This window comes from Pezoporus occidentalis, unplaced genomic scaffold (genome assembly GCF_034315485.1).
Source record: "Pezoporus occidentalis ecotype Australia unplaced genomic scaffold, CSIRO_AGI_Poc_V1 ctg67, whole genome shotgun sequence".
Taxonomy (NCBI): domain Eukaryota; kingdom Metazoa; phylum Chordata; class Aves; order Psittaciformes; family Psittacidae; genus Pezoporus; species Pezoporus occidentalis.
In genome coordinates, this window is record NW_026916019.1 from 3,777,730 (window position 1) to 3,802,014 (window position 24,285).

Sequence of the window (24,285 nt, forward strand, 5' to 3'; positions counted from 1 at the left end):
CTAACAATGCTCCACTCCAGCATGGAGCCAGAGGGTAAACTACTGCTAAAACAACATAAGAGAGTGTATTCCACTGCTGAGAGGTGTATTATGGTGAACTCATGAACAACATGTTCCAATTGCTTGGATCCTTTGCTCAGAAGCATGAATGCCTGGGGAAGAAGGGCAGAAAAAACAGAGAATTTGACTGAGAAGACAACAATGAAGCTATAGAAACTCTGGAAAAACATACCAAGAAAAACCTAAGGACCAAACGCCAGCTGAAAAAGACTGAGCTACAAGCAATGAAATTATGCCCTCTTGTTTGATTCCTGCTGTCTTCAGATAAACAGAACTTGGTGTGCAGATGAAAAAATCAAAGACATTCCTGTTTCTATTATCAGTTTCTCTTCCTTAGTGAAACAGCATATAAAAATGTGTAAAAGTTCAAAAGGGGGCCAAATACACATGACAAGTTGGTTTGTGTTATTTCTTTCCTTCCTTAGCTATTATCCAAAATACCCTGCTTATTGTAATATGCCTTTCACCTGGGCATCCATTCTCAGGGTGTCATGCAAGGCAGTTTAGTTCCTTTTGTGGCAAACAAGTCAGCACTGTTTTCCTGGGGCGGTAATCAGATGTAAGAAGAACTCCAAAGCCACATTTGTACGACATTGTTCCTTTTCTTTTCCCTTTACAATAGCACCCACTTGCAGTTGCAGTGCCGTTTTGGTGTGCAATCTAGGATGCTGTAATTAGCTTCTGAACACAGGTCTTTATATTAAAGCATCAACAAAGGTGTAGGAGGGGAAATGATGTATCCTGCTTCATTTATTTCTAAAAATAACAAAATTTCATCAGGAACATGCTGCTTGAATATGCCCAGAGAGCGTATTTAAAAAGGTAGGGAAAGCTGCCCTCTTGAGAGCAATATGAAAAAACTCGTTAAAGCTGCTACAAGAGGCAGCTAGGTATTTTAGGGCTATGTTGCCTTTTTGTTTCTATTGCAGGGTGGTGACAAGTATAAGCTCCTTTGCTTCAGTGAGGAACAGAATATTCTAGAAGGACCTCAACAAAAATATATTCGAAATATTCTTTTTACCTGCTTTATTAATAGTGTTTGAATTATTAAAATGTAAAGAATTTGAAATATCTAATTATTTTACTGCTGAGCTTTTTCTCTTGTCACCGTAGTCACCCTGGAAAATGGTATCACAATGAAGATTTTTTTTTTCCTCTTTGATTTCCCATTTTCCATCTTAGTTTTGAAGCACAGGCATACTGTCTTTTGATAACTCCCTTTCTCTAATTTGTTTTCAGTTTAGCAATGTGGGTAAATGGCACAGTCATTTGCAATCTTTATTTCCCAAACCTTCTGCTTTCTACTTGCCCTCTCATGCTGCAGCCTTCAAATCTGACAACCCTCAAACCCCCAGCATTTTGGTGAAACCATTAAATGCTAAGTTTCTCTGTGGCGACTTCAGAGTTTCTCCAAAGCATTTTTTCAAACATCTTCATTTTAAATCCTGACAAAACCTAAGCATTGGGCATAAACTACTTGACAGTGATTAGCCTCTCAAGTGCTTTGGAATTTTTCCTGAATTTCCATAGTGCTTTCTTTATGTGCGATAGTTATATGAAAACCAGACCAAAGGAGGAGTATGCCAATTGACAGAAAATGTATCACCTCTTTGCTTGAATCTGAAGACTGTTTTGAGTCCCAGTGCTGTCCTCTCAAGCGCTCGCAACCTTTCTGGCTTTGTAATAGTTGCAGATTTTGCAAGAGTATTCTGTAATCACACATTCAAATCAAAACTGAAGTATTGAGTAGAACTGGGCCAAGGACTGCCCCCTGCAAGATCCTGCTTGTGATGCCCTTTTAGGCTACAGAAAACTACTGATAAATATTTCTGAGAGCAATTTATCAAACTGTTGTACGCCCACTTCATGGAGATTACATCTAGGCCGTTTTTCCTCAGCTTACATCTAAAACACAGCCCCAAGGAACAGTCTTAAAACCTTTTTGATGTCAAGATATATAAAATCAAGATACATCTAGTATTTTATTTCACTCATCAGCCCTCCAAAAGTAGAAAATCAAATGGATTTGCCACACATTTTCTCTCATTTAGTTATTGACTGAGTTTTTTACTTGCCAATCGTTCAACCTAACTCATTCTGGAACCTTCCTGGGATGAATTTTAGTGTAGGTGGTCTCCACCTTTTGTTATAAAACACCATGCTGAGACCAGGATGCTGCCACACAGCAGTGATTTGCAATACACCCTCCCAAAGGTTATCTACCAGTGTAGGTGTCCTGGGCCCAGGCAGCAAGCTCAGCTCCTCTGCCAAGCAGCAGGGTGCTCTGCTGCAGCATGGCTATGGCTTGCTCTGGCAAGCCTGACATGGAAACAATAACACAGATCCCGGTAAATTACCCTTCTCATTCGGCTTTCAGGGATGAAGGCCCCTGAAAGAGGAGAGGAGACAGCACAGTAGACCCACTCATCAACTCTAGCAAGGCCACCTCCACTCCTGCCAGCTGATCCTGGGAAAAGGACCTCCAAACAAAGAGTTGTGCTGCTATACCCAAAGGAAAATGCTTCTTCCACATGTGGCATGGCCAATCCAGGCCAGGGCAGCTGCTTTGCTGAGTGAAGCCTGTCAGGGATGGTGAAACCCTACAAGCTAAGCACAAGTACCCATAGGGAGGCCCAGCAAATACAGGGGAAGAAAATAACACAAGTGAAATGGTTATTATAAACACAAGTGAAAATCAGTTAAGGAGGTATATGATCTCAAGCTGCTGTTATGTGGTTTACAAGATGACACGGCAGAACTGAAGTTGATCTAAAAAGAAGATTGTGCTGGCCCCACAAGTTTCAAGGAGCCCGTATAAATCAAAGGAACAATCCTATCAATGCCTATCCATGTGAGAAACTGCAGCACAGCTGTTCTCTGCAGTTGTACAAGTTCCTATAACATTTTAGCAATTTAACAGTTTTAGTGTCTTTATATTAATTTTGCCATGCTTCTTGTGGAAAAACAGGTAATGTTTAAAGATAAGTAAGAAAATTGCATCAATTTTTGAACTAGACCAGTCCACAAACAGACTCTTCTACTGCAGATTTAACAAACATAGTATTTATTTTACAGAAGAGAAGCGCAATAGGCAAACTTAATGTGCTTAATCAGAACTTTCATATTCCCTGCTATACATCTCCCACGGGCTTTTATGTCCAAATCAAAGACTAAATCACTGTGGAAACATGCTGAACAGTTAGCCTAAAAAGAAACATTCAGATACTATGTTGTCCTAAGGCTTCAACAAGCAGGGGAGTAGGCCACCTTATTGACTGCATCTTTAGGTCAATGTTGTACCCAAACCCAAAATTAATCAGAGAGTAATTTTAAAATTGAAAGAAAACCAAACCAAAACAAGAACAGCTATGTTTTTCATCCTGATGTAAGGACATTAGCAACTACGTATTTTAAGACCTGGATGGAACTGCACCATGCCTCCTCTCCCAGAGTCCAGGATGCAAAGATTTTTTACCACCCAGCTCCAGCAACACAGCCTGCCCCAAAGCTTTCAGAAAGCCCTCAGCAGTCCACTGGGGCTGGAACACACCAAGCATTCCTTGTGGGTACTGCGGAGTATGTGGACTTGGGCTCCTTATTCTTGCAGATGCTGCAATGGCTGCTTGGAAACGCTGGATGAGTATAATTGCTAGAGGCTTGTAGTCAGGTGGGACCTATCTAATAAGGGCACTTTTCTTTCCTTTTTTAGTTTCTTTCACCTCCCTCACCTGTTAAGTTCATCTGCACATGTATGTGGAAGGTGGCCAGGACTTAGAGATGTAACTTTCTGGACTTCTGACTTTGTTCATAGTACTTTAATGCTGTAATTTAATAAGACATGGAATACATTCTATAATACAACACAGTCATTTTTTTCACTGAGTCACTTTTTATGATTGTTTCAGGCAGTATTGAATAAATAATTGAGAAATGTTTTGATGATTTAGCAAGAGTGTTCTTTTCATGCTTAATTTGGAGGATGTGTCATCGGAAAATCATTTTAGCTTACTTTTAGTCATATATCTAGGGTCTATACTTTTATTATTTTATATAGAAAAAATTCTGTTGCACACATACCAGCATACATGAACACTTTGATGCTATCTTTGATACTTAGCAATTGTATACAAACCACTTAACACTATTGGGGTGTTTTTCATGAAATACAGCCTGAAAGAAAAATCCAGTCAGGTCCTCCTCCACCCAGATTGAAATTAAAAAGGAAAACAAAAGTTTTTTTCCTGCCAGAAAGCTGTTTTGAGTTTGGAAAGGATGAGTGATGTCTTTCTTTTAGGCTTCTGGGGAAAGCCATTCTAATGATTAAGTTTTCAGACTGGGGGAAGGAATTCCTGTTTTCAGGCTCTTCTAGGCCAGTCAAGAGATTGTGCATCTGCCCTTAGAGCTGCATACATCAAATCTAAATCTCTGTAGCAGGCTAGGAAAGTTGAGCACCAGGTGAGCAATACCTACTTCAATGCACAATGCCAGTGGAAGTCTAGATGTGTATTTCTGAACACATTCTATAGATCCCACCGAGTTTTGTTTTAGAAAAGGCAACTTTAGGCTCAGCACATACAAAAATTTTAGTCTGTTTATTTTAATGGTTTCTTTTTTCAGAAGACTACATTTTAAATGAACAACTCAGCCTGAGAGTCTGTCTTTAACAAACTTGCTGTGGACTGGGGTCAAAGCACTTCGTACAAATACTGGAAAACCTGATTCTAATTAAAGGCAACTTCTCTCATAATGAATCAATGTTCAGGTGTGCAACAGGCTGCCAGCAAGGAATAAGGGCTTCTATTAGTTGCCAAACAACACTGACAACAGATCTCGCTCAGCTGCTCCTCAGCAATTTGTTTGACAGATCAATGGAAAACCTGCAAGCCCTGACCAAAGTACAGCAGAATCAATACTACAAGGAGATTCAATTTCACCAGCATAACCGATAATGCCAAGCTCGCAGCATCACCTTGGCTGAGGGAAGAGCAACGGCTGATAATAACATTTTGTGTTGTCTAAATATAAATTTTAAGGATTAAAAAAAGGGGAGGGGCTTCAGCAAATTTAATACCATGCCATGCCAGCCCATCCCACTCCAGCTTTGTGTTTTTAAAGACAGCTGAGTTAGCATTTAAAGACACCAGAAGTAACATAACTGTGCTGTGACTTGATCTGTGAAGAAGCAGAAATCAAGCGAAACCAGCTGAGGACAATCTACCAACTCCGCTGCAGGAGGGCTGCTCACTCCGTATAAACAAGCCTACATTTCAAATCCTCTTGTCTGCGGGATGTGATTCAGGTAGAAATCTGGCGTCGGAGACGGTGTTTGCTGATCTGCATAACAACCGCCCCATCTAGTGTATCAGCCTCACACGGCAGCGTCTCCCTGAGACAACCTCTCACCCAACAAGTTTTTGCACTGGCACCCAGCTGGGGCGGGGAAGCACCAAAACAAAGCGACAGCGGTGATAGGTAACGGGAGGTAAATCACATGGGTCAGAAGACCAAGGGGACAGGGGGAACATATGGTATAAAGTGTATAAGGCGTACAGCTGAGTTCAGGTAAAGCTGGTTTAGTGGTGACAATGCCAGATGCTGCAGTAACTGTAAGGATGCTCTTAGCTTTGAAGTCCTACTAAAAGTAACTAAAGTAAGTGGTAACAAAACAGGAGCTACAGGGATGTTAACCCTACTTTATGGTTGGGCAAAATGTCCCATTTTGACTGCATACTGATAAACCCAAGAGTGTTCACAAAAGCCGAACAGCCTGACTTTTCCAGCTTTTTGCCATTTCCCTCCTCCTGCAGCAGGAAGGCTACCAAAGCTGTTGGGCAGGAAATATCATAGACTCATAGAATAGTTAGGGTTGGAAAGGACCTTAAGATCATCTAGTTCCAAACCCCCTGCCATGGGCAGGGACACCTCACACTAAGACATGTCACCCAAGGTTCTGTCCAACCTGGCCTTGAACACTACCAGGGATGGAGCATTCACAACTTCCCTGGGCAACCCATTCCAGTACCTCACCACCCTAACAGTAAAGAAATAAAACAACACAAGCCCCATTATACTCATGGTATTCAAGTTCTGGGCCAGCCAGAAAATGGTGAAAAGTCTAAATATGCTGTGAAAAGTCCCATAAAATTCTGCAAAATGTGAAATCCACAAGACACAGGACACAGATGCATGCAGTCAACTTAAATGACTCTCAGGAAGACAATGCTAATAGTTCCCAGGCATATAAATATACTTTCATTAGTTCGATTGCATGAGGGTTGATAAAAGTGATCTAATTTTCTCCTTAAAGAAACTTCAAGTTTCTTCAAGAAACATGAACTTCCGATTTTAACACCCACTGGAAAGCAGACTTCTAAAGGTCTGAGGGACAGACGAGTATGAGTGATACAGTGTCACACACAGTGAGTCTGTAACCTGTGACTCTAAAAGAAAGGGAAGAAAAAACAATTTTTCCCCGAGTGACATCTTCTAAAATGCAGAAAGGCAAAACAAAGTTCCATCATCTTATACATTCATCATGAGACCTACTTCAAGAAATTACCATAATGGAAATAAATGGTTTAAAGCCACCAACCTACTAATTTGCTATTTTCTGTTGTGAAATCTGTGGTTTTAGGCTCCTTCACAGACCTGCTAGAAAATCCCAACAATTCTTCTCATCTCTGTGCCAGGGCAGAACTGGAAATGGTAATGGTCCAGCATGTCAGTTCCTCTGACCACCAGAGGCAGATGGGCTCCTACAGTAAATGATACTAGACAGAGGCCATCCTTACTTTTCCTGCTCTTGGTGAGCACTGCAGTGCAAAAGATCTGGAGAATAAAGATTTTCCACTGAACAGGAGTCAGGGAGCTGAGCCAGAAGGCAGTTTGCTGGAGATAAAGTGCAAGAGGCTGAGCAGAATCAGCACATTTTTCTAGCTAAAAAATTCATCTGCTCTTTTTGTGGACATAATGATGGGACTAACAAAAAAACTAAATAACAAGCAGCCCAGGGAGAGCTCTCATCTCATAAGGAGACCCCCTCCTATGGGGCTAGGAGCTAGGCTGCCTGGAGACCCCCATGTCATCAAGTACACCTTATAGGGCTTTCACAGGAAAAAGTACAAAATTGCTGCAGATGCTTTCTACTTGATCCTTGTTTAATTTCTTTTGGAAAACAATATCACATTTATTTTGATCATTGTTGAGCCTGGGCAATCACAAAACACGTTAATTCACCTCATTACTGCTTACATCAGGATTTTCTTAAGAGCGTAGAACTCAAAAAAACCCTCAAGTCTGATCCCAAAGAGACCAGACTTGGCCTTCCAAAGTAGTATGATACTGAACTTTAGGTCACCTCATGTTTGTGAAGTGTTGCGAAGAGGCCTTTATGGAATAAAAACTGCAGAGATGTATTTCAGCCTGAAACAAAGCCCTTTGAATTCAGTAGCACCACTGCCAGCCACAACTGAACCAACATCATGAATGGAGCCTCCAGAAACATGAGGATGACACAGAAAGCATTTCATAACTTCATTTTCAATTAAAAAAAAAAATAAATAAAAGAAGAAGAGAAAACCCCCCAAACCAATAAACCAGTAGATTTTTCTGTCTCTTTCTCCTAAATTCTGAATGCCTGGGCATGGCAGGATAGTGTTTTCAGTAGTTTTCAACACCAAAGAAACCCAGCAGCTGTTGGAAAAATAACCAACTGAGAATGTGAGTGTAAGAGCCAAACCAAAACAGTATTAAACACTGGAAAGTCACAATGAAATCACAAGCCTGGAAACACTGCAGTAGACTTCAATGGCAGTGTACTGCTGCATTTCAAAGGAGAAGGTTGCAGAGCAGCTGAAGGTGAAGCTCAGGTGGGTTGCAACCACAGATATGGCTTGGCTGGACCATGCGGTCATAGCCCAAGCTGCAAACTCCATTGAAGCCTGCTTACTCTTCCTCCTTTTCTCAAAGCCAGTGCATTTGCTGACATATCAAAATGTCCATATTACCTATTAACATTACACCAAATACACTGGAATGGGAGGAAAAGTGTCAGCATGGACCAAAGGCGGAAAGGAAGAGGGTGCCCAACCTTTTCTCCTTCCATGGCAAACCCAAAGCACAGTGACTGATGCCTGGTCAGAGCGAGGGCTCACATGGCCAGCCCTCAGTCTTCAGCTTTTCTCTTGGAAATGGCTGATAGTTACCAGTTGGTTCCTTCCTTCCCTGTGACCGCCTGTATGTTCTAGCAGAAAAAGCAAGGCTCCATCAGTCTGATAGCTAGATGCTTATATTTTAGTGGTTTAGAAAAACACCATTCAAATGAACTAGACTGAACTGAAGGTGGTTAGTTCTTTTTTCGTATATATACACACAGCATCACACCCAAGAACAATGAATCAACAAGAATCAATGCCTATGGACAGGGCATACCTGACATGCTTTTATTCCTTGTGTATCATGAATTCTCAATGGAACAGCCCATACTGCAATTTTACATATAAAAATATGCACCCCTGCTAAAAGCTGCCTGCAGTTCTGTGGCAGAATATTTTGATTCCCACTATCCACATGATTCAGCTGATATTCAGTGCTGTTACAGAAATTCCCAGGCTCAGAACTATCCACTTAGGGACATAGATCCCTTAGAGCAGCACGGAGGGACCACATTCCATTAGAAGACAAGCAAGGAATTTTGGTTCCCTGAACCACACCAGCAGGAATCTTCAGCATCGAAGTGAAACCCACAGACATCTGGCATCTAAGAAATGCCATTGAACCTGGCTTCTGATTTTTCCTCATTATAACTATTACACTGGTTGAACCAGTTTCACAGTCATCCCAAATTGCCTCAAAACATGAATGCCACTCTTAAAACAGCTCTGTTTCTAAAAGGTTATGCTTCCATTGACAAATGGAGATTAAGACTACTGAAAAGTGCACGTATTTTGATAGCTTTTATTGACATGTAAAAGGATTAGAAGCAGAAATCATTTTCATTCTAAATCCCTGGTCCTCCTTCAAAATGTGCACAATTTGAAGCATCTAATCCTGAGCCTGAGATGAATATTGACATTTACAGAGCTCTTTCTGTATTTTTCCCCCTTTCTCCCATTGTTATGATAATCAATGTTTGTATAAAAAGATTTTGGATCAAATCCCATTTACTTCATACATGATATTCATGAAGTTTATTTTTCTGGGAAATTTCCTCTATGGAGTATATATAACTGAGACAAATTTACTGGAGTAGAAGTATGGAGTTCTAGTAAGTATTAGGATTCACTTCACTAATTAGTGCCTTAATTAAAATCTCTTTGATATCATCTCTTTAAAAATAGCAATCGGCTTTGGAGGCAGGCAAAACTTGTTTATAAGATGCACTTCTCACTGTCAAGACCCCATAGCCTATAATTCATTTAAGTATTCTAAATACTCACCTAAGCTCATCTAAATATATGTTTATCTTAATCCTAGGGTAAAACTGCGTGTAACACAACTCTTCCTCAAAATACCAAGGGAGAATTTCGTTCAGTTTTGCCCTTTCATTTCATTATTATCAGTTATTTCTTTGCTGCTTAGGAGACTTCCTTCCCATCTCTCTCCATTCCCTCTGCTTTTAAAGGAGGTGGAGAGTACATCCTGCCACAGCTGGGGGGACATACATGTGGCTCTTCTGTCCAGACAGAAAACAAGATCCATCTTCATCTCCTTAGCTTAGTGTGTCTGATGCACTTGGATGGCTTGTTTGCTCAGTCCTATGTCCCCCACTGTCGTTCCTGATTTGGCCTAAACACAGAGCAATAAAAACATCACTGCAAAAGACCCTACTCATTGCCGCTGCAAACAAGTTTCTTTTCACATACCTTTTAGTGAGTTTCCAGTTCTGGTTTTAAGTGTTTCCAGCAGGGTAGCTTTCACTGTTCCTCCTGGGAGACTATTCCCCAGCCCAATAAATCTCACTCCCAAGAAATCTCTTTCACTCATGCCCCTTCCTATGCTCACAGCACTTTTTCAATCTTGGCCTAGAATGAGTGGAACAAATATCTTTTTCCCCACAGAGTTTATACAATAATGCAATAAAGTTGCAAAAGCTGCTTGCTCCATCAATTTACTTTCACTCACCAGGAATTTATGTGCTACCAACTTGTGTGTTGCTTGCAAAAACTAATTTCTAATTTGAATTAATTACAACAATTCTACTTAAATGCAAAACCATTCAAAACAGACAATATTATTACAAACTTCATAGAAGACGTAAGAAAAGTATAGAAAATCTTTACTTAGCCTGCTGACAAAAAGGCTAAATCTGATGGCTCTTTCTCCACCTGAATTTAGCAAACCAGTTATAGACATCTTGCCAGCACTCACTATCAATCAGTGATGTTTCCTTTCTCTTTTTAAAAGATGGGCAACTGCATTATTTTAGACGTAAAATCAGTACTTTTGCTTGCATTTTACTTAACCCAGCTTGAATGAAGAGTCATTTCAAAGCAACGCCTGACTTACTATTGTTTAATAATTACTTTGCAATTCTGAGATAGTGTGCCACCTTCCGTCATCCAACGGTCAAACCCATGGCCAATTGTCCTGGGTTCAGCAGTAGCAGTCATGTTTCTCCTTCTTGGTAGCTGGTGCAGTGCAGTGTTTTGACTTTCGGCCTGGGAACAGAGCTGATAACAATGATGTTTTGGCTTGGCCAAGGAGTTTGTGAGCCTCATGCTCTGCCAGGGAGGAGGGGAAGCCAGGAGGAAGCAGGGACAGGACACCTGACCCAAACTGACCAAAGAGGTATTCCATACCACAGCACGTCATGCCCAGGAGGTAACTGGGAGTTAGCCGGAAGGGCTGGGAGACTGCAGGGTTGGAGGAGGTATCGGTCAGAGCTTGGTCGGGCTGGGGGGGCGAGTTATCGGTCGGCTGGTGGTGAGATGTTGTATTCTCTTCCCTTGTTATTTCCTTTATCATTATTATCATTGGTGGTAGCAGTAGTGATTTGTGTTATACCTTAGTTACTAAACTGTTCTTATCTCAACCCGTGGGAGTTGCATTCTTTTCGATTCTCCTCTCCGTCCCTCCGGGAGTAGGGGGAGGCAAAGAAGGGGGGGGAGTGAGTGAACGAGTTACCTGACTGGGTTTAAACCACGACACCAATGCAGTCACTGATTGAAAGGCTTTGTTTGAACCCATGAAAGCTGAAAGAAACTTTCTTCCAGGATCTGGTGACGATCAGGAGAGCTCTTTGACACAGCCAAAAAAGGGCAGCAAGCAAATTGTGAAGCTCCAAGCTCTCTTCAAAGTCTTTCACCCATGTAGTTCAAAGAAAGCCATTCATTTTGCTGTTTCCCTCCAGGTCTGACAGGCCCTGCACTGCAAGGGTGCAGCTTTCAGGTGTTGTTTCTGATAGACCATGAAGTGCACAAGCTGTAGTACAATGTGCTCATGTACCATGTGCCCAGTGATAAATGGCTGTACCACAGAATGAAGCAGGTGCTGTTGGCTTGAGAGCCCAAATCACTTTTTTTTTTTGGTGCTCATGAGTATAAAATCATTTATACATTCGCCATTTCACCATGTGAAGATCCCTTTAGACAAATCCCAAGTTGACTACATAAATAAGAGAAAGCTCTGCAAATAACTGCATCAATCTTTTGGAAACCTTTCCCCCAAAATGATTTTTGCTATTTTCAGATCAAAAGCCATTGTTTATCTCAACTTCCAAATAAGGAAAAATTCATAGCAGATGTGTCTCCAAAGACTTAAATAGCTGTATAGTAGCGTATTTTTTTGGATTTGCTATTCACAAAAATAAATATGGTGTGAAATATTGCCATTCAGCTTTGTTTGCAGCAAGGCATAACAGGAAGACACCACTATTCTGTTTAAATGTTTAGGGCTCAAAAATCAAACGGCTGGAAGAAAGATGCTGTGCTCCTGAGGAGCTGTAGCCCTCCCTCTCAGCCCCCTCCTAACTATACAGAGTCGAGAGTGTACTCTAACACAGACAGACCTGCCTATAGGCTACATAACAAAACCAGCATGCCATGCTTCATCCTTGGGGCTAGAGCAGTTCACATCATGACTTGGGGTGTCCACTGGTCCCTCATGGATTACACTTGTTATGGCTGTGTAAGTAAAACAATTTATTTCAAATCCAAACCTTCTGAGCTTGCCAAAACAGTTTTTAATCAGGAAAAAAATAAAATCAAATCAGAACTATGTCTTGTAGACTCTACCTTTCCATGCTGTGCTTTGGTACTACCTCTTTTCAAATGAAAAGTTAACAGTTTCGTTGGTGGTTTAAACTGCTAACATTAACTGTCAGCCCTGGCACTGCGCAGCAGAGGAACTGAAGAAAAAAGTAGCAAGGAGATGACTGCTAATTATCCTTTCACTCATGAAGTTTAAATATATCTGCGTGTGTTTGAACACAAAGAAGGCCTGCAATTAGGACGCATTCAACTGCAAGTGCACCGCAACCCCTTCTTTACTTGTGCTTGTGAATAATACAAAACAATACCTCAGCAACAATTCTACTTGATGCCTGTAATTTTCTTGAGTAATGTGTATATTAGTCACAGATGTATCCTAAAAGTTGCGATTCTCCCCCCCCACCCCCAACCCCAGAAAAAGCAAACATACATGCTCTGGAGGCATGGAGCTCTTTAGAGTCTGGTTCTATGAACTACTGAACATTATTACTTCAAGAAGACATTAAAGCCTTTAAAGAATTTGATATCTAATGATCTAGCCTTACAAAGTCAAGTATCAGTGGTTACACTTGCCCTGCATAGGTGGATGGGTTCCCGTAGAATAATCACATTTCTGTGCCAGGTTGATTCTCACACTTTGCTGCCTTCACTCCTGTACTTGCTCCTTAAACTAGAAGAAAAAAACCCTCCTACATCAAATTTTCATGTGATGAAAAACTGTAAAAACTTCAGACTAATTTTTTGAAGTGACAGTTTATCATTTTGAAATTTTGTCATATTTCTCCTGAAAATGCAGAAATGTGCCTGAAAATGGGATTTGTTTTCTACAAAAATGTTGATTTTCACAAAACTCTTATTTGATCAGGATACATTTGTATTCAAAGAAACCTCAGCTAACTTAACTTCAAATAACGTAAGGATCATGCCAGAGTTCAGCCCTTTCCTGATCCTTACCACCATGCCAAGCTTTATCTTAGAAAGGCTCTGAAGCATATCTCCATTCATAATAATCAGCAACCCTTTTAGAGTTTCTGGGGTTGCTGATTTTTTTTTTAGAGTTTTTAGATTTCTTTTCCCTTCCCAATGAAGTCCTAAAACTGAATGAACCTCTGCTCAGCCTGCACAAGTTCTGACCTTTATCTCCCTGTGATAACCAGAAAAGTCAGGAAAAAACCTTAATGTTTCCAGGTTCCTAGTCCATTCACACCTTAGTGCATCAGACTTGAGAGAGCATGATGGAACCAAACACACACACAGCCAGACCTAAAGAGAGGACCATCACAAGTCATATGTAGGCTATGAAAACAACATAAATTAGATTCGTTGAAAGCTGTAGAGAATACAGAAAAGAAGCTAGTAAGGAAGAGAGGACTGAAAGGGATGGGAGAAGGTGAAAGTGGGAAAAGATGAGTGCTTTGTATTTCCAGTATAGCTTGGATAGGAACAACTCAATAAAGGTGCCAAAACTGAGCTCCTGACTGATGCATCCAGCTAGCAGATACAGTATGTGGTACTGGGCAACTGGACAAATTAGCCAAGTGAGAGTCAACAATTTGCGTGTGAGACTGAAGTCTTGTCTGAACTTGAAGGCAAAGAAGAAGAAACTACTCCACTGTTCACTCTCCCCAGATAAGTTTTTCTTCTGGATACTGCTAATTGTGAAAATGTTAAAAAATGTAGGTGGAGCTATAAACCATCAACTTAATTAAAAATAACTATTAAATGCTACATTTTCTGGAAAAAAAAATTAAGCATCTAATAAAAAATATGATAATTATTTCAAAGAGAAGCCATTTACGCACAGTATTTTTGCATGTGAAGAGTCACCATATTGCTCTCTCCAGTGGAACACTTCCTCTTCCACATTTCCCTCCTGGCCCCCCAGGCCCTGCATTTCTCTGAATAGGGCCAAGTGGTATTAACAACAACATGAGAAATGGGAAGGGCAATGAAGAAATATAAAAGAAGCATGAGAGAGATGAGAGAGGGTAGAAGAGTGTTTTACCAGTACAGCATGCAGTAGTTTAAGCTGCAGTTTAGCTCCACTTTTTTATGGAATCCTCTGCCTAAGGGCTGTGGTAGGTGTAGTGGCTTTGAGGTTTCAGGCTGTATTAAAGTAATGACAATACTTCTGAGCCCATTATACTAAATACTTTATACTGATGAAATTTACTAATATTTCACTGCTTCAGCCTTTCAAGTATCAAAAATCCTAACAATGCCAAAGGCACTTGTAGGATTTATACAACACAATGCCTTAAAAGGCAGACTTTGCATCAAAACTGCGTGATGGTGAACAAGTTTTCTCAGCTCACCAGCAAGGGAAGTGTTGACTGCCTGCGAATTCTGCTTGTATTTAAAGGAAGATGCAGGGCTTTCCACATGAATGAAAAGCAACAGCATCCCTTGTTGTGGTGGGTTTTAAGACTGACAGTTTCAAAGATAAAGTGAAAAGTGACTGAACTCAGAACACTAAAGCCAGGATTTTCTATATTCTTCTAGATATTTTTCCTTTTTTACCATTTGGTTACCTGGAAAAAACTAATTTCTGCATACATTATACATAACAACATGTGGGGGGGGGGGAGGGGGAGGGAAGCAAGAAAGTAAAACAAGAAAAGAAAAAATCAACGCTGAAGATACTTTTGCCTTATGCTAAAGTGTATTAAATGAGAAATACTGAAAACTCAGCAGCAAGATTAATACTGGTATTCCTGAAAAGTGGAATCCTACAGGATTTCTGGCACTGGAAAGATTCTGACTTCAGAAAGCAAAATAAAAAAAAAAGAAGTTAATTTTTCACCAATATTTAAAAGAACTTGTCAGCTATCTCCAGCCCTTTGACCTTAACTAGCGCCCACTTTTGCAAGAAATAACAGTAAATAGAGCAGGAGGATGGGCAGGAGGAGAAAGATAAATGATTTACGCTAACAGTGGATTTGACTGATGAAACATTTGAGTTTGAAAACCAAACCAAATGCTTCTTTGGAACAAGTATTTGCATTCAGTTAGAGAAAGAGTAAACTCTTCTTCAGCTATTCTTTAGATCACTTCTTCAGGATTCTTATTTGACACACGGTCTGATGGTTACTTGCTAGAAACCACACACCTGCAGGAAGTGCTAAATGCCAAAGGGCCTTGAGAAACTAAAACACACACAGAAGCAAAATATTGCAGCGATCCCACAGTCAGCTACTGATTAGTTGTTGCAAAATAGGCATTAAATCCTGCACTGCAAATGTTTGCAGTCCAATTTCTGCTTAGCCAACCATGAAGATTATTACCACATTTAGAAAACACTTTTTTTCTTTAAGCCTGAGCCCAAGTCTGAATATTGGATTGTAAAGTTGGTGCCCCAGAAACTGGGTCATGTGTAAATGATACATAGCATGCATGGTTTGTATTTTTAACCCATAGTGTTCCCAGCGTTCGCCCTTAAGCAGCTAATACCAAGAACCTACCCCAGTTATTCTGTGAAGATTTGGTGTAAAATAATATCTTTTAGACAAGTATAAACAGCAGATTCATATTGTGCATGCAGGGTGGTACAAGCTAATACTAGAAATGGCTTACCGTATTCTGACACACATTTCTTCCCTGCACATTTAACCTTATAAACTAATCCAATTTTCAGGACTTAGACTTTCTCAATGTAATCAGTACAAAAAGTTACAAGATACCTAGATTTTCCCTTGGTATCTTTCTGAAAACTAGAAATTACATATAAAGATGAACAGAATGGGATTTAACATTGTTGGACAATGGTCCAGATTACTACAAAGAAGTGGATACTTCAGCTCTATGAGAATATTTCAAATTGCATATGATTATACTTGCTGCCCTTTCCTGATAGTTTAAATTTTAAAATTGATGGAAAAAAATTAATGTGCACCTAGTGACAGGATGCACTCTCAATTAGAAATGACAGAATCATGTTGAGTCTGGTTTCTAAATCCCCAAAGAATCATTATATATCTTAAATCCTACTGTAGTTTTCTACCCCAATTTATCTGCCCTGGGCTTCTTGCAAAATTCTGTACTTTGATTTATGTCATAAAAAAGTCTTGCTTAACACAGTGGAGAATGATGTTTTCCCATAGCTCCCATATTTTCTTATTATGTACCAAACCCAGCTAATTTAGTTACGAGAGTTCCTTTATATCATGAAGCTGTACCCTCCTCACCCCATCTGATGAGTGAAAACACCACCTTCCTAACTGCCCTCCCAAAACACATCTGATGTCTTCTTCACAAACACTGGACTCAACTCCCATAGACCTTGGTATGACTCTTGCTTGGCCTATATGGAAATTAGATGCAAGAAGTTGGAATACAGCCATTTTGGGAAATACAGCTACAAGTGCAGAGGGAAATACAGGTAAACCTTAACAGCTACCTGCCTACGCACACAAAATTTACCTTTTTCCCTATATTCCATGCCCCTAGATAATCACCAATATCTAGAGTAAGAGTACCCTGGGTTTCGCTCTTCCTAGCTTCTCAGATACCTTTACCTGTCAAAAATATTTCCTTTGCATCTACCAGAAAATTTGTCCATTAAGAAGAGAATCTGATATTTGTTAAGTTTGCAAAGGGGAGTATTCTAATACTGAAAAGCTCAAATAAGTCCAAAAATCATAAATTTTCTTCCCATCCAGTATCAGCCACTCTGATGCTCTGATCACTATATGAAAACTTCCCCAATTCTTCACTTAACTGGAGGATATTAAGTGATCTTTTCACCCACTCTATTCTGGAGTCAGCAGCAGATGGCATTATAGCTGTAACCCATGATCATTTTGAATAAATGAATCTGCAAAGGACGAGTCTGATAGCCAAAAATTCCTAAATAATCCTGAGATGTACAAGTTTTGAGGCAGGACTGTAGGTTACACTCCGCCTTTCATTCTCTGCTGCAACACAGCATCTGAGTTATAGCCTGAGGTATCTATGCATTGCTGCCAGAATTCTCATGTAGTTTTTTGTTGGTGGGTAGCTGTTTTTTTTTTTTTCATCTGTCATCAGAAAGACACCAAAAAAAGCATGAAAGGAATGGAACCCTCTCTACCTACAAGGTGCACCTCCCAGCAGTGGAATGAATCTGAAACTTCTTGCTGAAGAGCAAGACTTCAAGAGGAACTGCAACAGTATGACAGTGTCAGTCCCAAAGTGGAGAAATGGGTGGGTCTTTGACTTCTGCTCTGAGCAGTGAAGTTCCCATTTCATCAAGATGTAGCTCACCACAAACCTCATCACCTTCGGAACAAAATGCAAGTCTGTATAACAAAAACCACAACACTAAAACAAGAGCAAATTGCACACTATGCGGACAAGCACATAAAGAGCAGGCAGCGCAGTAGCTGAGGTTGGTACCTGAGGGCTATCATGAAGAGAACTGCCATCATCACTTCACAACCAGAACACAAAGGTGGTTGATATGAAAGAGTAACCGCCTTTACCCTGCACCCCAGGGCTCACTGCTCACACAGGGAGCTGCCCTCAGCCCCATAGCCACCAAATCTACATTTTGGAGAAGTTCTGGGAAAGCATTTGAACAAGGTCTATGTTTCAAATGCAGTTCGGTCCCCATCTATGCTGGGCAAGTCAAGAAACATGACTAACTTGATCCACATTCAAGGTGAATTTAAGTGTAATCACTAAACATGGAAGGCTGCTTAAAGGTATGGAATTCAATAAGCTTTCTTCAAGTGGCTCTTGTGTTGCTCTGAAATTTTAGGAGACTATGATTTTCTTCACCAGTCTCCTTGAGATGCTCCATCAAACTAGCCAGTTGTCAGGTGGGGCGTACCACAATGCTGAAGTGATGCACAGGCTATACTGCCACAGATGCTCTGAACTTCACTGACATTACACTTTTTCAGGGTCTAAATCAAATGTCTAGACTGTGCTACTCTTATTCATGGTGACGATCACTTTATCCCTCACAGGTTCTTACCAGAAATAAAAAAGAGTTGGAAGGTAGAGGCCTGATACAATGACAGGCAAGGTGAAAGCCCAGAGGGGGAAATTAAGTAACCTTCCACCACTAACCCTAAAAGAAAAGGCCAGTTTTAAGAACAAGAAAATGATTATACTGTCCTCATAAACTGGACCACAGCTGATGAAGTGGGATCCTGTGAAGTGATATCAGGAAGCTGCTTCTTTCAGCATATGATAATAGCAGAGGAAGGAGTGGGGGTAAGAAAGCATAAACATGGGAACTACCTGACCAGCTTCACTATACTATCAAAATACATACAATACCAATCTAGAATAATAAACAGATGCATTTTATGAGCCACTGCCAAAGCTGCTTTTAGAAAGGCTATTATATTTCCCTTAGCTAGAAGGGTCTCTGCAAATATCACCTCTTAACAGATCATGCATTGACAATTGTGGATCAGGAGGTGGTAAAATAAACGATGGGGCTAGTTGTCTATAGGGGTACCAACCCATCACTGGTGGAGTGAGAGGAGACAGTATTGTCTTCTCAGCACAGCTGGCATCAGGATCTAGAAGATGAAGACAAATATGCAACAGAAAGAAACTACAACTTGAGACTTCAACAGTTGTAAGTTGAATCACTCCAGGAAGAGGCAGCAAGCAAACATTTTGCAGGTCATTTAAAATGCAAATTGTTCTCTTCTAAATGGAGCAGCTGGAGCATAGGTAACATCTGATGTAAATGAGTGACCTACTTTAATCAAATGGTACAGCTAGAGAAAGAGGTAGAAGCAAAAATAACAATAAGGTTCATATTCTCTAAGTGCTTTACATTTCTGTCCCTATTATACTTGTTCTTCGGGTTAGTAGGGGAATGGAAAGCAGGTTGTTTTAATGGCATCTCAGTATAAAAACAATTAGCCAACCACCACATTAAAAATTAAACATCTTTGCATCTTTAATGTATATTTTCCTTTTTAAAGAGGGAATCAACAGTTGTGGGGCAGCATGTAAGTTTTTTTGTTGTTCCCAGTGAGCAGCTGGAAAAAAATACAGGAAGTAGCAATAGAGAAAATACAGAATGAAAAAAAAAAAGATGTCAAAAAAATAAAAACCAGAGAAAGCAATTCTTGTCACTTGCTGGCAGGAAGCACATCCTCAAAATTAAAAGAAAATATCAAGTAGGGCAACAGGGAGGACTAAACTGTGTGTAAGGAGCTACAAACAACAACACATCTTTGAAAACATTATCATTTTACCTCCACTGGATTTGCCAGTCTCTTGTAATAAACCCAGCTCATTGTTAGCAGTCTTTATAGTTAAGCAACAACAAACAGTCTAACATGGACACAGACTCAATATTGTCAGCTTCTGTGGTGGTCCCTGTGCATCCTGGTTAAGGCATCTTGTGTACACATGAAGTTGTAGGGCATTGTTCATGCAGCACTCTTCCAGATGGTGCTGGAATACACCTTACACCTAAAAATAGTCCTTTCTGATTTGGACAAACCACTGGAATCTCCTCCCTCCTCCCTGTCCCACATGCTCTTCAACATAACTTTTAAGTAGAGACAGTGAAAGATAGAGCAGAAAATTAGGTAGAAAATGGCATGCAGAGTTGTTTTTACTTGCAGCCTCTGGCCCCACAAGTTGAATCTATTTCCTCCTATGTGAACTGAGCAAGTTTCCACTCCCTCTCTCCTCTGCCCTCACTGGGCAGTCAGCTGTGTATGTGAGCTTCCCCAGGCAAATGGTCTGCTTCCTCTTAACACTCCCTGAAGAGCAAGCAAGAGGACATCATGATCCATTATATACCTGACCGCACACTGGGCTGTCCTACTTCTGCTGGCACAGGGGAGGTTCTTCAGTGCACATTGGAGCTTCCCTGATGGTGTTTTGGGTCATGGGTACCTCTGCATAGTAGAGTGTATGAGTGCATCCAAAGTACTTGCATTGCCAGGATGTTTGCTTTAGTCAATAGAATAAAGATTATTTGCAACTGGGCAAGCACTCATTTTCAAAATGTGCTCAGTAGTATGAAGACCAGAATTTCATTTTCTTAGTACCCAAACTCAGGAAACATCCTGAGTGGCCCAACTGGGTGTGTATTTATTTGACTTTGACCACTTTCAAATATCTGTGCTGTAAACTAGGACCCTCACTTCCTCTCATGTTACACAGCAAAGCTATTCTGAATGATGCAGAAAGCCTACACTGTTCTAAAGAGTAGGCTTCCACCCCCAAATCACCCCATGTTCATTTGCAGTGGTTACCTCCTGATGGAAGATGGTGGGATACTGACTCACATGTTTTTTTGCCTCACCCGAAGGAGATGTAAGTGCATGAGGTGAAATTCTAACACACAACTGAAGTGTAATGTGTGAAGCAGCAGGACAAGGGGTTTTGATGTCCCCACAATATACCCTGAAGCATTCCTGGGGTTTTCTGCCCTCGCAGTCAGAGATGCTTTGGGGAAAGGGTGGGTACCCACCACTGCACTGGGGTTCGTTTAAAACTGAGAACACAGGTATGAAAACCAGGAATGTCATGAATATCATCTCGAGGGATAGATCAAACACCATGTAAACCAGGGACCGACATTTTGGCCACCGAGAGAGCCAGTCCTACGTCTGGGAGGGGAGAGGGAAGAGTGTGGAGGATGATGTCTTTTCCCAAATTCCCCGGTTCAGCTCGGCTCGGGGGGGGGCTCGGACACAAGGACCCTCTGTTCCCTCCCCCTTACCTGAGCCACCCACGTTGGACCGCAGCTGGCGGGTTCTCCGGGAGGAGGAGAAGGAGGAGATGTCGCTTTGGGAGCGGCCGCGGGGACCAGGCAAGGACCAGACGGGCAGCGGTGCTCCCCCGGTGCTCCCCGGCCTCTCAGCCATCGCCGTCGGGGAGCCGAGAGGGGCAGGGAAGAGAAAAGAGGAGGGAAAGAAGCGGCGAGGGAGGGGAAAGGGAAAGTTTGAAGAGGAAGAGCCGCCCCTCGTCTCCGACCGCCCCGCCGGAGCGGGGCCGCCCTGCCGGGACCATAACGGGGTTTTGGGGTCTGCAGGAGCTTAAATGTTGTGTTTGCACAGGGACAAAGCAAAGGTGTCTTCATGCTTCCCTTTCCAGTCATTTCCAACTCTCAGAAAACAAAAGCATCAGTTAAAAGAGCCGAGCAACTCACACCACCATTTCTGGTTTGTGTAACAGGGTGCCGTCCCTCCTCCTTCCCCGGTCCGTCCCCTCCAAACCGGGAGGTTGCACAAGGCATCGCACCCCTGCAGCGGAGCAGGGAGGGAGGTGAGTCAAATCTCCTGACTCCCCCTCCCTTTCGTCTTTGTAAGGTTTAGGGTGCAGGCAAGAGGCTGTTCACAACCAGGTTTACGACCGTGTGACTCAAGGTTTTGGGAGGAAAGTATTTCTCCTGGCTTTCAGATCAGAAGCAGGAGTCACACCAACTTCAGCAAAAGCAAAGTCAAGAGCCGTAGTTTCATTTTTCTGGTGTTGTTTTACAGATACAGTTTTACAACACGATTCGTTTTCACTGCAAAATATTTTATATTTTGCCTTGAATAAAATCCTTGCTGCCCTGAAGCCACTGGCACCATGGCATAGACAGACAAGACTCCATCCTGTATTGTAATGCCTCCAGTGCCACATTATCCAGCTATCAAATATGAAAGTCCCATTCAGGCTGTATCAAAACATTTTAGCAACTACCACTCTCCAGCTCTGAATCAAATCCTATCGACTTTGAAACTTGTCCATGTGAAATGCAGCTTCTGATCTCTGCTTCCGCCCAAGCAGCTGAGCACCTGCCTTTCATTGCCAAGCCTTGTGCAGCTCCCCAGGCACAGTGGTTTTCCATTTTCCAGTCTTTCCAGAGTGATACAGCTCCAGCACCCTATGCCTTTGCCCAAGCAATTGATCCAGTATGCAAGTCTTATATGTCAGCCATTAGTCAGGTCAAAAGGTCTTTTCTGCTTAGCATCTCCCATGGAATTGCCTTCCTTATTTCTGTCTCCAGCCTGCTCCTTCTCCAGCTGCACAGAGCTTTCCCAGCAGGGCTGTGCAGGGAGAGTGAGAGGCAGGGGCTTCTTGCAATGCACAGCAGTGCGCTCCATGCTTACTGCCTTTTTGGCCAGGGCCTGGTGGCTCCAGCATCACGCAGGTGGGCAGTGCACCCAGGTTTCCTGCAGTTGCAGACATTGGTCTTGTGTTATTCACAAAATCCTACAGTGGTACTATTTTTATTGTTTACCCTTTGCAGCTTGCATCATTACAGATGTGGCTGTGCACTGAGGACCTTTTCCCTTGTTGAAGATTTCAGTAGCTGTGCCTGTGTGGGCTGGTGACATTTTCTGAACCTGCTTATGCCTTAACCAGGAGTGTAACTCATGACTGCTACTTACTGAGGTGGTTTCTACTTCTTTTATTAATTGTTATTATTAATTTATTAATAATTATTTATATTTCATTAATAATTAATCACAATCTATTATAATATAGATTATTTATTAATAGAATTTATGAATATTTAGTATTTTAAATTTTAAATATGTGGTCAAGTTCATCATTGAAATACACAGTTCCTGCTCTAAATCTCACCAAGGTCGATGGCAGGTCACTGATATGAGGGGTAAGACCCAAAGCCCACTGACGTTTTTTTACATCACTTTTCATTCAAAGCGTTTTGAGCCACAGAGCCAAAGTTGTAACTTTGGTGTGCTGTGCAAAATGAGCTTCAGAGTCTACTTCAAAATTCCCACACAAAGGTGCAGCTTCAGAGTCTGCTATCCTTTGGTGTGATCAAAAAGAGAAGGAGAACATGAAGAAATCCAAAGATAAACTAGAAAAGATATCGTAGTGAGAGGTCAAAAACGTTTAAGGATCCCTTTTGTGAAGCAAAGTGATATGTAAAGGGGAGAAGGTAAAAGAAGACAGAAAGAAAGTAGGTCAGCACTAAATGTAAAAGACATTTGAAGAGGCTCCTATTGTGATATCAAATTGCTTTTGCAAATCAGAGTCATGTGAACAGTCAGAAAGAATGATAACATGGAAGTCACAATGGTCTTTATCAGCCTCTAACTTAATACAGTCATCAATTAATATAAATGAAAACATTTAAAAGATATGTAGTGCCTCTTCTCAGAGCCCTTCAATATTTCTGGATGAAATGTAGCAACTGTGGTTAATAGCTCTGGAAACTGAAGTTCTGTTTCCACAGAACAGCAGTAAAGTGTATGGTTTCCCAGGTGGACAGAGATTAGTTCAGTTGCCTGCTCATTCATTTTTAACAGTTCTGATGAGATTGCCAAAGAACTTTCCATTTGTGGTGATGATTTTGGAAAGTTAGTATTTACTGATTAAGTCAAATTATTTCACATACGCCATGCCATGGCTGCATCCCAGGGTCTGATGCAAAACTATACAATTTGGGCATCAGGAAAGACTGGAGAAGCATCAGTCTGGAAAAAAAAAAAGCTGGAAGAGGCATCTTTTAAAATATGTGCTTGCCACCCATGGTCACAGCACAAATGTCAAGTGTCATCTACTGAATGGAGGCAGCTTCCACACAGACTTTCTTGGCAGGCTTTGGGGCACCTCTCTGCCCTGGAAGCCAGTATGTACAAGTGGGCTGGAAGGAGCTACAGAGCAAGAAGCGTCACACCCTGTCCTTCCTGGGAAAGGGAAGTGGAAAGGGAAGGGAAGCTGAGCCTGTGGTTGGAAGCAGGCAGAAAGGGCAAACCCAGCAGGTCTCATAGGCCACCTCTGCAGCAGACCCTGGCTGCAGATGAGACTCAGCTCTGGATGGGGCAGCAGATCCAGCAGACCCTGGCAGGCAGCCCTAAAGGAGACAGACAGTGCTCCCGGGACAAGCAGAACAGAAATGGGCCATGCCAGGCTGAGCCAGCAGGCCATGGGCCGGAGGAGGCTGGAGAAGCACTGTGGGGTGCTGGCCAAGGCAGAACTCAGTTACTTCGTTTTCTTAAAATCCTTAAAATCCAGGTGGCAATTTGTGATCGAGCACCGAGATAACATGGCACTGACGGTGAAGACGCCTCCAAAGGCTGGCGCGCTTCTC

At 41.6% G+C, this 24,285-nt stretch overlaps 1 protein-coding gene across 4 annotated transcripts in view; it reads right to left on the reverse strand.

Annotated features, from left to right (window-relative positions):
- Positions 1-21,460, reverse strand: part of PHACTR2 (phosphatase and actin regulator 2) — a 137,926-nt gene extending 116,466 nt beyond the window's left edge. The window contains exon 1 of one of the 4 annotated variants that reach the window (XM_062640809.1): positions 20,956-21,457. In XM_062640809.1, the coding sequence (XP_062496793.1) occupies positions 20,956-21,100 (145 nt within the window). In that variant the 5' untranslated portion in view covers positions 21,101-21,457. Of the gene's footprint in view, positions 1-20,955 lie in introns of all 4 variants that reach the window. The other 3 variants (XM_062640804.1, XM_062640803.1, XM_062640808.1) reach the window with 3 other exon arrangements.
- Positions 21,461-24,285: the final 2,825 nt, after the last annotated feature.